General features: G+C 46.6%; 1 protein-coding gene across 2 annotated transcripts; it reads left to right on the top strand.

The window, feature by feature from the left end:
• The first annotated feature begins 38 nt into the window (after positions 1–38).
• MZT1 (mitotic spindle organizing protein 1) lies at positions 39–8,326 on the top strand. 2 transcript variants are annotated; one of them, XM_054974077.1, is made up of 3 exons: positions 39–128; positions 3,482–3,627; positions 6,899–8,326. In XM_054974077.1, the coding sequence occupies exons 1-3, from the start codon at positions 59–61 to the stop codon at positions 6,920–6,922; spliced, it is 240 nt and encodes a 79-aa protein (XP_054830052.1). In that variant the 5' UTR covers positions 39–58; the 3' UTR covers positions 6,923–8,326. The 2 variants fall into 2 exon arrangements, with proteins under 2 accessions (XP_054830052.1, XP_054830053.1); XM_054974078.1 differs by lacking the exon at positions 39–128 and adding an exon at positions 280–361.
• Positions 8,327–13,878: the final 5,552 nt, after the last annotated feature.

Genomic DNA, 13,878 nt, shown 5'->3' with positions numbered 1-13,878 from the left:
AGAGGGCGAAGACGCTCTATGCGCATGCGCCTGGAACCTGGCTGCGTAGTACGAAGCGATGAAAAGCGACTCGAGCAACAAAGAGGCGGAACTTCTGGAATTTGATGACAGCCCGGTTACTCTTCCGGGTGAGGGGCGAGAGCGTTGCTATGGTTTCAGCTGCGGCAGCCAGCGGGATACATTCTAGCGCCGGAAGTGTTGATTGGGGCTGCGGCGGGATGGCTGCCTCTTTGTACAAGAAAAGAGGAAGAGGCGGGTCGGCTGTGACATCCGGTCGCCCTCTCTGAAGCCGCGGGGTCGCCCTTTTCCGTCATGGCGAATCCCGCTGCCAATTTGAACGCGGTGAGGGAGACGATGGAGGGTGAGTGGCCCTTGGGGCGCGGCCGCCTTTCGAGGCCGAGACTCCGGCACCCTCTGCCCGCCACGACCCACCGGGCGTCCTGGAAGGAGGGCTACTAGCCTCCCGGTGCGACCTGGAGATCTGGAGTTACAACGGATCTCCAGACTGCAAAGGGCAGTTCTCCTGCTGGGAATGGGCTGCTTGGGCGGGTGGATTCTACGGCATCACACCCTGCCGAGGCACCGCCCACCCAAAACCCCACCCACCCAGGCTCCACCTCCCAAATCTCCCGGAATTGCCCATCCTAGAGCTGGCAACCCTGCCTGCAAGCTCCCCCCCTCAGTAGTTGGAGCAGTTCAAAAATTTGACCAGGGACCTTATTGCTCCTGAATCAGTTTAACCCTCTTTTGAAGCCATTTGTGTCACCATGTCGCAGTGAGTTCCGTAAGCCAACTATGTTTGGGTATGGGGATGCCTTTCCTTTTGTTGCTGCTGATTCAACTTTGATATTCAGGAGAAGGGCTCTGCTGGGTCTCCCTAGTCATAGAATCATAGGGTTGGAAGGGACCTCCAGGGCCATCTAGTGCAACCCCCTGCACAATGCAGGAAATTCACAAGTTACCCCCCCCCCCCCACACACACACACACAGTGTCCCCTGCTCCATGCCCAGAAGATGGCAAAACACCTCCAGGATGCCTAGCCAAACTGGCCTGAAGAAAATTGTTTCCTGACCCCAAAGTGATGATCAGCATTCTGCGCATTACCCTGAGCGTGTAAGAAGAGGCTGCGAGAACTAGGCACTGATGTAACCCTTCCTGCCCTTTCATGATCTGCCTAGGTTCACAGAATCTGCATTGCTGTCAGATGGCCATCTAGCCTCTGCTTAAAAATCTCCGAAGAAAGAGGGCCCACCACCTCCCGAGGAAGCCTGTTCCACTGAGGGACCGCTCTAACTGTCAGGAAGTTCTTCCTAATGTTTAGCCGAAAACTCTAGTCCAGCCCCCTTTTTCCCTGGTAGGCCAGCAGATGGGGCGGAGAGGCCGAGGCCTTAATAATAACATTCGATTTATATACTGCCCTTCAGGATGACTGAACACCCACTCAGAGTAGTTTACAAAGTATGTCATTATTATCCCCCCAACATGTCATTATTATCCTCTCCCCCCCCACCCCCAACATGTCATTATTATCCCCTTCCCCTATTGCTTCCTCCTGATATTCAGGGGTTGACTGCCTCTGGAGGTGAATGTTCTCTTTAGGTGTTCATGGACTGTTAAGTCAATAATCTCACATTTGAGTTCTTTATCAAGAGTCTTTGGGTGTATGCCTTCAAGACTTGTTTTGAAGTGTGTTTTTCTTGCTTGCTAGTTTCCTTCTCTGTTTGATCCGCACAACAATCTTCTGAGGTAGGCTAGGAGAGAAACTGTCCCAGGGTCATCCAGTGAGCTTTTTGGCCAAGTCCTGATTTGAGCCAGGGACTCCTTGTTCCTAGTCCAACACTCATCTCTGCAGTCATAGGCCTGCTAATACAAACAGCTGTGCTACAAACTTAGATAAAATGCATCCTTCCCTATTTTAAAGAAGCTCCTGGTGGTTAATGGGGTTTCCCCCATTTTATCCTTACAAAACCTTATGAGATAGGCTAGAGAGAGCAAGAGAAATGGGCAAGCTTCATGGCTCAGCAGGGATGTAAACAGGGTTCACCACAGTCCTGTTCAGAGACCGATAATCACCAATGCACTCAATTTGCTGTCACGGTCTTTTTTCTTGTTGTGGGCTAATTTAAAGAAGGGGGAAGATGGGCTCATGTTATGAATAAGACATCTGCTGGATTCGACCAAGAGTCCATCACTGTTTCCAGCAACTGCTAGACAGGTGACTCTAAGGAGATCTGAAGCACAGAATAGAGGCAAACAGCTCTCCCCTCTTGTTTGTTCCTAGCTGCAGTATTCATAGATAGAGTGTCTCTAAACACTCTACGTCGACCAGGGCCAGGGCCTTTTCGGTCCTGGCCCCAACCTGGTGGAATGCTCTGTCTTGCGAGACAAGGGCCCGGCAAGATCTGCTTGCATTTCGCCGGGCCTGTAAGACAGAGCTATTCCGCCAGGCATATGGCTGACGCCGGGCAGTGCCCCCCCCCGTGAAGGGGGGTTAAACCATCACCTCCATGCGAACACAGAGGCATGTATGAACCACTATGCAGCATGAACTGTAATATTTGATGTTTTTAAATGTTTTTAAATGTATTATTTAATGTTTTTAAATGTTTTTAATGGTGTTTGTATTTGTTATCCGCCCTGAGCCTGCGAAAGCGGGGAGGGTGGAATATAAATATAATAAATTAAATTAAACATAGAGGATTTTTTAAATTGTCCTGCCTAACAGCCCTCAATAAAACTTGTGTTTTAAGAAGTTTTGCCCCAACCTCCAAAACTGGCATCCAGCCAGCGGTCCTGTTTCCTGTAGTGGCTAGCTGGATGCTTTGGGGGAGCTCCGTTGCTGTGTATCTAGCATGGTCCGGAGGTTGATGGCCTGAATGTGAAAGTTCAGTTTGGCTGGTGTGGCCAAGTGTCGATAGATCATGAATTCATCTTTTAAAGCCATTTAAGCCGATGGCTGTCACCACATCTTATGGCAGCAAATTTTGTAAACGCATAGTGTCTTGAATAAAGACATTCTTACGATTGTCCTGAAAATACTAAGCTAGATCCATCCATGATCCAGCTTTTCCCTTGGTGGGTCCCCTTTGACCCACTCAAATGGATCATCAAGAGGCATGCATGGACAAAAGCCATGGGGGTCAGGACTAAAGGCGGAGAGGAAGAGTGAGCTACAGCAAAAGAAGTTGGCGGGATTCGACCCACTGTGCATCCATCACCCAGTAATTTCTAGTTTTCCCAAAAGAGGGAAAACCTGATTTATGTCTTATTTCAAGACTGCCATGAAAGTCCAGATGTGCAAAGCCTTCTTCTTGCGTGCCATTTTGGCAGCTTTGAAAATGCCTGGTGTAATGTTACTAGATAGAGCTGGAGCTTGTTAATGTTATTATTATGAGGGGCGGAACCTGGGATTATTGTGCACAAGAAATGTTGGGTGGTCTGGCTTAAACATCTAACTTTAGTCTGAAAATGTTTTTGCAGTTTTGTTTGAGATATCCAGAATACTAAACACTGGCTTAGATATGGAGACGCTGTCTATTTGTGTAAGGCTGTGTGAGCAAGGAATAAACCCCGAGGCTCTTTCAGCGGTAATTAAAGAGCTACGCAAGGCTACGGAAGCCCTAAAGGTAAGGAAGGCTCATGGAAAATGGTTCAAATCCATTCAGTGCACTTAACAATATCTTGACATAAGCGGCATCAACAATTCCCGATTGCTTAATCTCCCCCTTTCCAAGTCTCTAAGGCTTGGCTTTTGTGACGTTGTTCCTCTTGTGATGTTGTTCCCCTCACGTGTCTGTCTGGCTGCTGCAGAGGATTTTTTCTTGCACTCCCTTCTTCTGCCCCTGCACATGTGGAAGTGCCAGCTGCAGAGAAAGGGAGCACTGAAGCAGAAGACAGGTGATGCAGAGTCATCGTTTCTCAGAACAACGGGAAATACAGGAAGAAGTACTACACAGAAGTTTAATAAACTGGATAGAACGTTCTTAGCATAAGCCTGTGAAAAACTTGAAGGAGAGAAACCCTCCTTCTCGTTGGGTCTCCACTGGGGAGAAAAGCAGAGCATTTATGGTTTTTTAAAATATAAATGACCTAAGCTGTATTGTCCAGGGCTGACAGCTGGCCCAGACGTAGCTCAGGCAAGCCCGGAGATTTCTGCCTCCTACCTCAAAGCAACTGCCAACAGGCCATGCTCAAGCTGCCCCTATCCACCAGCCACAGTGTTAGCAGGAGTTGGGAAGGCACAGGGGAGACAGCCCCGGTGAAAGGCAGCAAGCTTCCCCCATGCTTGCCAGGCCCGCCAGCTGTGTGGCACCAGGGAATGATGTCGTCAGCTGGTGCTGCAGGGGTGTGGCAGGAATAGTCTCCACGGGAGCAACAGAGTAACCCTCCGGCACCAGCAACAATGGGGGCCAGGCTAGCTGGGGCTGGAGGGACAGGCCCGACCTAGGTGAAGGGGGTGGGGCCAGAGACTGAGGAAGGCCGAAAACCACCATCCCATCAGAGAATCACTCCCCCCCCCATGAGCCACTGGGGGCCAGTAGCCAACACCCCATCAGAGAATCCATCATCTGCTGGCCAGTGGGGGCCAGGAGATGGGATAGGCATGGGTGGGCTGAAGGGTTTTGGTGGGCTCAGGTGATGGGGCAAGCAGTTGGAGCAGGGTCCACGGAGTGCTGCTGAGGCTAAGGGGGATAAAAGGGGCTCCTACACCAGAACTGGGAGGAAAAAGGAGGAGGTTGCCTCTGCCGCTGTGAAGCAACACTCCAAGGAAGGAGAAAAGGGTGCAGGTGATGCATCCCCCACCCTGACTTCCCTATCTGAGGCCAGGGGAGACCCCAAAGTCTGGCATCTTCACACACACACACACAAACACACATGATAGTTGTGTAACTTAAGCATAATTCCTCTACTCCAAATTCAAAAACAATCTTTCTACTACAAGAATGAGGGTCCCCAACACTTCATTTTTTCTCTCTGCCTAGAAGTTGGTAGATCAGTTAAAGATATATAGTATTAGAAAGAGTTTCATTTCATTTGTTAGCAGAGTAACTTAGAAGCAGTTCCCCAACTTACAGCCAATCACAGAGTAGAAAAAACATGCACTTTATTGAGGTAGTAGAATCCATTCATAGCAATATCTTGGAGCAGAAAGAAAGAGTCCTAGTCTAAAGAGTTACTTCCCTATACCAGTGGCCTGCATGCAGGTGTGCGGATGAGACCTTCGTGGAAGGAGATCTAAGAAATACATCCTTCCCCTTTGGAAGGCCATGTGGCAAGAAGGAAGAATCTCCCAAGAGACGCAAAGACAGAGGGGGAGTCAGGAGGCATTCCCACCTTAGACCAAGAGAAGCAGGTTACTATCAGGAGGGTTGCACCTACACACAGGGAGACATGCCCCCCATTGTCCACGATATATTGAGTCGCCTATTCCATCATATAGAACTGCACCTTTTAAAAAAAGGTTCATCTAATTCATGTTTGCTTGTTAAAGTAAGTTACTGTTACTGAGACAAGTTACATTTAAGCCCCTCATTTGCTATGCTCTGGAAGCCTGTGGGCAGGAAGATAGATGTGTCCCCAGTGCACCCTCGGTCAAACAACAGTGCTGTAGTTGATTTAGTGGAGGACTTCAGGCAGGTCACCAGGTCTGATAGAAGTTTGTCAGGAACAACAGTGAAATACGGATTGTAAGGAATACTGTATGTTGAGTGTGCTAAGAAGGACAAAGTTTAGATACTGAGAACAGAAATAAACCTCAGGCTTCCTGATGATATCTACAGTCTAAATATCCAACACTCACATTGCTAGTATCGATGTTAATCTTTACCACTTCCCAAAAACAAGCAACCTCCCAGCCTTCAATCCAGAAATATTTATGCCTCAACAAGCAAAACTTCTGCAGAGTGGTGATACACCCATTTTATCACCTTCAATATACAGGGAAGGTGGTGCTAAGATTCAGTCCGAGCTTCCTTCCGCCTTTCTCCCCACCCTCAACACCAGCATAATAGTAATTCTGTTCCACTGCCATACTCTTACCATTATGTCACTGGAACGGGAAGGGATGACCTGTCGTCAGTCTAGCATTCCCGCACTGTGCTGATCATCCGTGAGGGATAGGAAAGAGTCCTTTGTACCTGCCCAGGTGAATGTCATATGTTTATCAAAACCAGGGCTCATTTAGGGGGGGAATGAACTGGAACACCATTCTGGTAGTTCCCCCAACAGTCAGGTGGCCTCGTCCACCTGACTTTGAAAACTTTGAGGCCATTTCGGCCTCGACTGAGGCCAAAATGGCCCAGATGGGGGCCGAAATGGCCTGGATCGGGTCGGTGCCTGGCGGGTAATCCCTCCCCTGCCCAGCACCAACCCAATCTGGGCCATTTTGGGCCTGATCCAGGCCAAAACATGCCCAAAATGGCCATATATCTGGGCCACTGCCAAGTGGGGGAACACCCCCCTGCTGGCAGCAGCCGAATCCCGGCCATTTCGGCCTGGTCAAGGGGCTTGGTATATGCTAATGAGTTCCTGCAGCTCTTTTTCTACGAAATGACCCCTGATCACAACTCACATTCAGTTAATGTTCCCGCTGATCTCTTCTTCATCTAGGTCTACCACTTACCCCAATCATTTTATACTGGTGAAAATGGTGGCAAAATATGGGTTGGATCCAGCCCGCTTTTCTTGCTCTGCCTTGCCCATTTTTTTCTTTGTTATGGTCCCCATTCCACAAGGCTTTTGTCCGTGTGGCTCTCATGATCTCCAGCATGGCCTTTCGGGCAGTCGGAGGGAACCCTGGAAAAGCTGGTTGGATCCAACCCGAAGGCCGTAAATGATGTTAGTAATCTTGCACGTTCATTTTAGATGATTCCACTGTAATCAAGCAATTCTTCCTAGGCAGCTGAAAACATGACGAGCTGATTCTGCGGCGGAAGAACTTGGGACTGAGATCATGCTCGAAGCAGAAGGCTGGCGGTTGTTTGGAAGATTTGTCTGTTACGAGTTGTGACACTGTAAATTGTGTGTGTGTCGGTTTCTAAGCATCTTTCTCAAATTTATGCTAAAGAAGAAATACAAAGGCATACAAAGAATTTTTGAATGTTTATTGACCGATAATCCTTCAAAGCTCCTTTTTATTAGACACGGAATTTTATAAGTGTTATAATTATGTGTATTCTGCAAATAGGACACAGTAGTGTTAGCAGTCTTTCAAAGCTATGGAAATGAAATCGTATAATGTTCTATTGAAAACATATTTTACCCTTTCTTTTGGATGAAGGATTAGGTTATAATGAACTCTTTAAAAAAACATGAAATCGGGGTGACGTTTTTCAACATTGTATAATTCTTATAATATAAGGCAAACTAACAGTGCAGTCCTAAACAGAGTTACACCCTTCGAAACCCATCGGTGTACTTGGGTGGGTTAACTGTGTTTAGGATTGCACGAAAAGACACGCGTTTCAGATTTTTGTTGGCTGCTTCATCAGCGTTTAAACTCTACAAACAATGAGGCAGCTGGCAGTAGCATGAATGAGCTGTTATTTGGGGAAAGTTTAGGGGAAAAAATCTCCACTGTACATGTATAATATCTTGGACATATGTGAGGGGTGTCATTTGCGTTGATGTTTTCTGCCGTATGAACTATTCAGCTAAAATGAAGCATTTTTCCTGCCATTTATTTTTGGGCGGATGGCATGTTAAGCAGATGCTTAATTTTGTGCCATTGAATCGGTGCTTGATTTGACAAGTTTGTACTCTATATTACTTTTATGTCCTCTCTCTGTTTTGTTATTTCACACTGTACAGACGGCAATGTAGCATTATTGTCCCATGGAAAGGTTATCAAACTTAGTTGGGGAAGATCAAATTACATTTTTATTTACGGAGGGAGGTTGTGATCCTTGTTTCATTGTGAAATGTTCATTTAATGACAGCGGAAAGATTGCACATAAATCTGGGGTTGAAAATGTGTCATGATCAGCCAAAGAACAGTTTCCAGTTTTGTACGCTTTGTGTTTTTCCACCCTTCTTTCTCATGTGCTTGCTTTTCATATGGTTTTTGAGTACGGGATCCTCACCATCTATTTTGAATATTTAAAGGGCCAGCTATCACTGATGTTTATGCAATGAATAAAGAATAAGATAGTCTTCTCACATTTTAAGTTTAGGTTGTGGAAAGTCAGAAAGAAAACAACCTTGCTTTATCTATCATAGTATTTTCACAATATAGATCTTGGAAACTATTATTAATGTCCTAATTTATTGCCTTCAAGTTTCTTAGTGTATTGCTTTATAAGAAATAAAAGTACTTGTTGTATTGAGCTTTAACTGTGGCGGTGTGTTTAAATCATTCGTTGTGTTCTTAATGAGACCGTTTACTTGCTGCATTGGTTATATGAATGGAATGAAATCCCGGCCTCAAGTCACAGTTGACTTACGGTGGCCCCTGGTGAGGTTTTCATGGCAAGAGACTTGACAGATGTGGTTTGCAACCCTGGCCTTTGTTGCAGGTCTCCCATCCAATTATTAACCAAGGCCAACCCTGCTTAGCTTCTGAGATCTGATGAGATCGGGCTCTCCTGGGCTCTCCGGGTCAGGGTGAATTGGTTATATAGTACAGCAAAAAATAAACGGGGGTCTTGTGAAACCTCAACGATTAACGAAACTATTCTAGTGTAAATTTTGGTAGGTTGGAGGCCAATTCTTCAGATGCCGCAAATGGATTCTCACTGCGTCCATTTTACGCTGGGGGTATGCAAATTAAAACTGGCGACTGTAAAATACAAGACATGGAAAAATACGGGTATCCTGTAGCTCTTATGACCTCCGTTCCTGGCCTCTGATGCTGATTGGCTGAGTTGCTCTGATTAGAATGTTCAGGGGCTTAAGATTTGCAATCCAGTTTGTGTGTAAAAGAGCCTGAACGGCCCTGTTTAGCTGGTGCACATCAGAACCTGTGAGCCAAGCAGGGTTGGCCATGATCAATACTTGGATGGGAGTCCGCCGAGCAGGACTGGTGTTATGATGCAGAGGATGGCAATGGCAAACCACCTTGCCAGGAAAGCCCTGCGGATGGGGTCGACAGTTGTTATTTATAAACAAGTTACACGGAAGAGTTTTCACGGCTGCTGGTGTGCTCTACAGCTTTCGTTACCCCACCAGATGGGTTAAATACATGCAATGCCCCACTTCAGAGAGTTCTTGTGTGCTGTCTAGTACCTTGTATTTCAATCTTTCCTTTCAAATATATGGAGATGATACGAATTGTATGATGGCACGAAAGAACCATACAAATAACCATTGTATCTAAGTATTTAGTATCATATTCAGAAAAATGTTATGTGCGCTCACTCTTTCTCCGTGTTTACATACACAGTGGTTAAGTGGTTCAGCTGCGAATCAGCACTCTACTCAGGGGCGGCGCCAGGGTTTCTGGCGCCCGTGGCTGCCCCTACACACGCACGCACGGAGTGCGTGATGCCGTCACTGTGTGTGACATCACACAGCAAGCCAGCCGCATTGGCTGGTGGGTGGCTGGGACGGCATGCAGAGGCTGCCCGCGCTCCCAGTCAGGTGCGGCGGGTGGCTGGGGAGGTTCCGCACACCGCCCTGGATGCCTGCTGTGCCTGGCCTGCGGCTGCTGCACCCGCCTAGGGGTGTATGTTGGCAACGGCGCAGGGCTGGCAGGCTGCAGCAGCTGCGGGCCAGGCACGCCAGCTCCACGGCATGTGCCCCTGCCCCTGGTGCCCCCTTCGGCACCTCAGCGCTCAGGGGGGCAGACCTGCCTCAATGGGCGCGCCAGCCCTGACTACTGGTTCAAATCCCACTACTGCCATGAGCTCAGTAGGTGGCCTTGGGTAAGCCACTCCTCTCAGCCCCAACTCCCCAGCTGCATTGTGGGGATAATAATAACACTAACTTGTTCACTGCTCTGTGTGAGGCCGTAATCTGTCTAGAAGAGCGGAATATAAGCACAGTTATGATGATGTCCCTCATGTGCAGATCAGAAAACCAACGGCGGGGGGGCAGGGCATGGGTGGTAAGATACATGTTTATGTGAACTTCAGGTTTTCTGAAAAATACAAAAAAAGTTACAGGGTTCAATCCCTCCAAAAATAACTCGTATCCTCCAAACACTTGCGGATAGGCAAAAAAAGCACAAAAATTTACTGTGTGATGGGGAGAGAAGCCTACAGAAAGTATGCAATACTGAGGGCTGAAGTTTGTCTGGGGTAGAATTGGGAAGAGCAGAGAAAAGCGCACAGCGAAGATGAGAGAAAACATGACCAGGGACACTTGTGGAAAACGCATAGCAAGAGAGAAGACATATTCATCTGAGCTAGTCAGCTCTGGATAAGAAGCTTCTGCCATGATAAAAGCATTAATTTTTAAAGTACCCAACTCTTTGTGTTTTTGGCTTAAACAAATTGACATGGCTACCCTACTGGGAAAAAAACCCTCTAGATTCTGTCCCATACCCTTGTTGGCTTCTCCTGCTCATGTGGTGGTGGTAGTACTGGTATTTCAGAAGTTAACAATTTAGAATCTTAGCATCCACATTTATCACTTAGACATGCAAAAGCCAAGAAAATAAATGAAGAGTCAACTGTTTGATTACAGTTGAGAACAAAATGGGCAGGTTAATAAAGTGTTGATGGTATTATTCCACCAGATGGCAGTCAAACATTGAGAAGTAGGTAGTTGGGTTTTTTTAAAACGGACTTGCTGTATGTGAACAATATCACAGAGTTTTGTGGAATGTATTTTTTGCTCCATTTCTACCCTGCCTCTCTCCCTGAGGGCCAGGGCAAAGCTGCCTCTTTGCTTTCATTTTATCCTCACACTAGCCCTGTGAGGTAGGTTAGGCAGACAGTGTGTGATTGGCCCCAGGCCACCCAGCAAGCTTCCATGGCGGAGCGGGAATTCGAACCTTGGTCTCCCAGATCTTAGTCTGTCACCCTAACCGCTATACCACACTAGCTTTGCTATATGGAATTATGGTAAAAGTGATAAGTTCCTTAGTGATCCTTACCTGGACAGGTGGCCTGTGCAGCCTTCTGGAATCAATTAAAGTTAACAACAGCCAGGGTGAGCCGGTCACCAGTGGGATTCAGGAATGTGGTTTCCCCTGTGTATGTACAAAACCAGTCATGTTAAAACCAGCCCAGGCTGATCATTTAAATAAATATTGCCATTTTATTTGCATATTACACATTACATATTTATTAATACCAACAACTATATAAAATATCAAGAATTAAAAATAAGGGGACCCATAAGGATTTACAGTGGAGGGGGGCGTCTAATTTCCCCCTCCTTCACAATTTCTCTTTTCTGAAAGCCCCCATAGCCTTTCCCCTTTTCTCCCTCTTCATGCTTCCTTGTCTCTCACCAGCCAACCTAACTTTATCTGCCTCCCCCCACCCCCGTCTTCAGCTTTCCTTCCTCTCTCAGCATCCTCTCCCCAATAGAACTGGCCAAATTGCACAATGCCTGTCACTTGGTGGGTGGGGGGGAGTTGTGTAGTGCTGGCCCAGTTGCATAGTGATGAACCTGAAAGGACTTGCAGGGGGCACCTCACTCCCCCCTGTATCTGCCTCCCTACACTATTTCCTCTTTCCCTCCACCTGGCAACTCCCATATCCTCGCCCCTTCCCCGCTTCCTTCTCTCCCACATGTGAACTAATCTACTCTATATCTGCCCCCCCCCCATCTTCAGGTATTTATTTATTTGTACCTTGACTTTCTTCACAATGGGAACCCAAATTAGCTTACATCATTTCCCTCTCCTCCGTTTTAACCCCACAACAACCCCAGGGCTTTTTTTCAGCTGGAATGTGGTGGAACGGAGTTCCAGCACCTCTTGAAAATGGTCACATGGCCGGTGGCCCCGCCCCCTGATCTCCAGACAGAGGGGAGTTGAGATTGCCCTCCGTGCCATTCCAGCGGTGCAGAGGGCAATCTAAACTCCCCTCTGGAGATCGGGGTGGGGCCACCAGCCATGTGACCATTTTCGCCAAGGGCAATTTAAACTTTAAAAAACTCCCCCCTTGTTCCCGCTGACCCAAAGTGAATGTCATTGTGCAGTCCTGAGTTCCACCACCTCTTTTCCCAGAAAAAAAGCCCGGAACAACCCCATTAGGTAGTTTAGACTGCATGTCTGACGAGCCTCAAGTCTTGCTTTGAGCTTCTATGATTAGATTAGAACCTGGATCTCCCATGTCCTAATCTGAAACCTTAAAAAATGCACAGCATTGGCTGTTGTAAGGTGGCTGCTGTTGAACAGTAGTGAGCCTGGCCTGGATGAGTAATGGAACTTTTGTGGTAGCAAGTTGCCTGGTGGTTGCTACCGGGCCTGGCCCTGAAGAAACCTCTCTTAAAGGCCCAACCAGTTGCCTTTTACTGACAAAAACCAAGGCTTGGAGGCTGGAAATTCTGTTGTGGCAGTAGCACTAAGAATCCTATCCTTCTTTGGAAGACCATGAGGCGAGAAGAAGGAAAATCTCCCAAGAGACACAGAAACACTGCTGCCTAGCAATGGCCAATGAGGGCATTAGTTTCTTAAAGGTACGGGCACTGCTTTGGTCATTTTAGAGGATTTTAACCATATGTATATGTATCTGGTCAAGTATGTATGTAGCGGTCACGTAGGTTCATAAATGGAAGTGCGACACCATCCACAATAGGTGGCACCTTTAATCCTGGGTCAGACCTTCTGCTCACCAGTAGCAGTTCCATCTTTTGGGGATTAAGCCTTGTCAGTTGTCCACAAGGGTCCTTGGAGAGGATTTTCTGGACAAGTTGCTGGCTGCTAGAGAAGAGAAAGAGCTGCTCTACCAACTCCTTTTTTCCTAAGATCCTGCCCAATAATTCAGGTTTGTTTCAGACTTGTAATAGACAGTGACTTATACTTCGCTCTCCAGCCTCAATCAATCATGCTTTATTTTAAACTGAAGATGAAAAACACGTTTATTAAGACTGGATTATAAGAAATGAAATGCAAGTTTCTGTAAGACTTGGTACGGAAAAATAGCTCCTGGATGTCTACCAAAACCATTAGAAAGACGTTCGCATTAAAGTATGAAACATACTTTATATACTTGAAGCTCTGAGATGTTTAAAAAGAATTTGCCCAAAGCAAATTAATACATCGCCACTCAAATGTTGGTAAATGGAGACATTGGGATGTTGGAATGGATGCAACTCTGTTTTTCTCTGCCTTTTTTATTACTTTCAGCCTTTAATTAGAATGACTTATTCATCTCCCCCTCCCCCCCCCATCTACCTTTTGCAACAAGATAGAGCTAAGACTTGCCTGGAGTGTTTTGCAAATAGCCAGTCATTTGTGGTTTCAAATTTCCAGACTGGACAACTGTAGCAGCGTGGATTAGGAACCCATTTTGGAGGCCCATCTGTTACTAGTTTGTATACTGTGCTAGCTATTCATAGTAATCGAAAGAACTTGTTTTTGTTTGTTTTTTAATCGGGCTAACTGTTTTTAAAAGCATCCTCAAAAGACTGGTGAGTTTTGTGGAGGTATACACCCAAGTTCATACAGGCAGCTGATAAGGTGGTAAAAGTGTTCTAGAACTGTACACCAAAAGTAGACTTTATGCTTCCCCAGGAAGAAAGTTTAGCTAGAACTCTTGACTTTGCCGTCTAGCTTTCTATACGCAGGTTCTTTATTATATGGATGAATATCCCATTGTTTGTCCTTCACCTGATGTCAGAGGGGTAAAATCCAAGAACAGTTTTACCAGCTCTTCTGCGGTTTATTTGAAGTAGATCCAGGGATTTTTTCTGGGAAAAGAGGTGGTGGAACTCAGTGGGTTGCCCTCAGAGAAAATGGTCACATGGTTTGTGGCCCCACCCTC

This window comes from Eublepharis macularius, chromosome 3, assembly GCF_028583425.1.
Source record: "Eublepharis macularius isolate TG4126 chromosome 3, MPM_Emac_v1.0, whole genome shotgun sequence".
Taxonomy (NCBI): Eukaryota; Metazoa; Chordata; class Lepidosauria; order Squamata; family Eublepharidae; genus Eublepharis; species Eublepharis macularius.
This window is presented reverse-complemented; position numbering and strand designations above follow the sequence as displayed.

Coding starts and splice junctions, on each gene's coding strand:
- MZT1 (XM_054974077.1), top strand. CDS start 59: ATGAAAAGCGACTCGAGCAACAAAGAGGCGGAACTTCTGGAATTTGAT. Junction 129..3,481: donor CAGCCCGGTTACTCTTCCGG/GTGAGGGGCGAG, acceptor ATGTTTTTGCAG/TTTTGTTTGAGATATCCAGA. Junction 3,628..6,898: donor AGGCTACGGAAGCCCTAAAG/GTAAGGAAGGCT, acceptor AATTCTTCCTAG/GCAGCTGAAAACATGACGAG.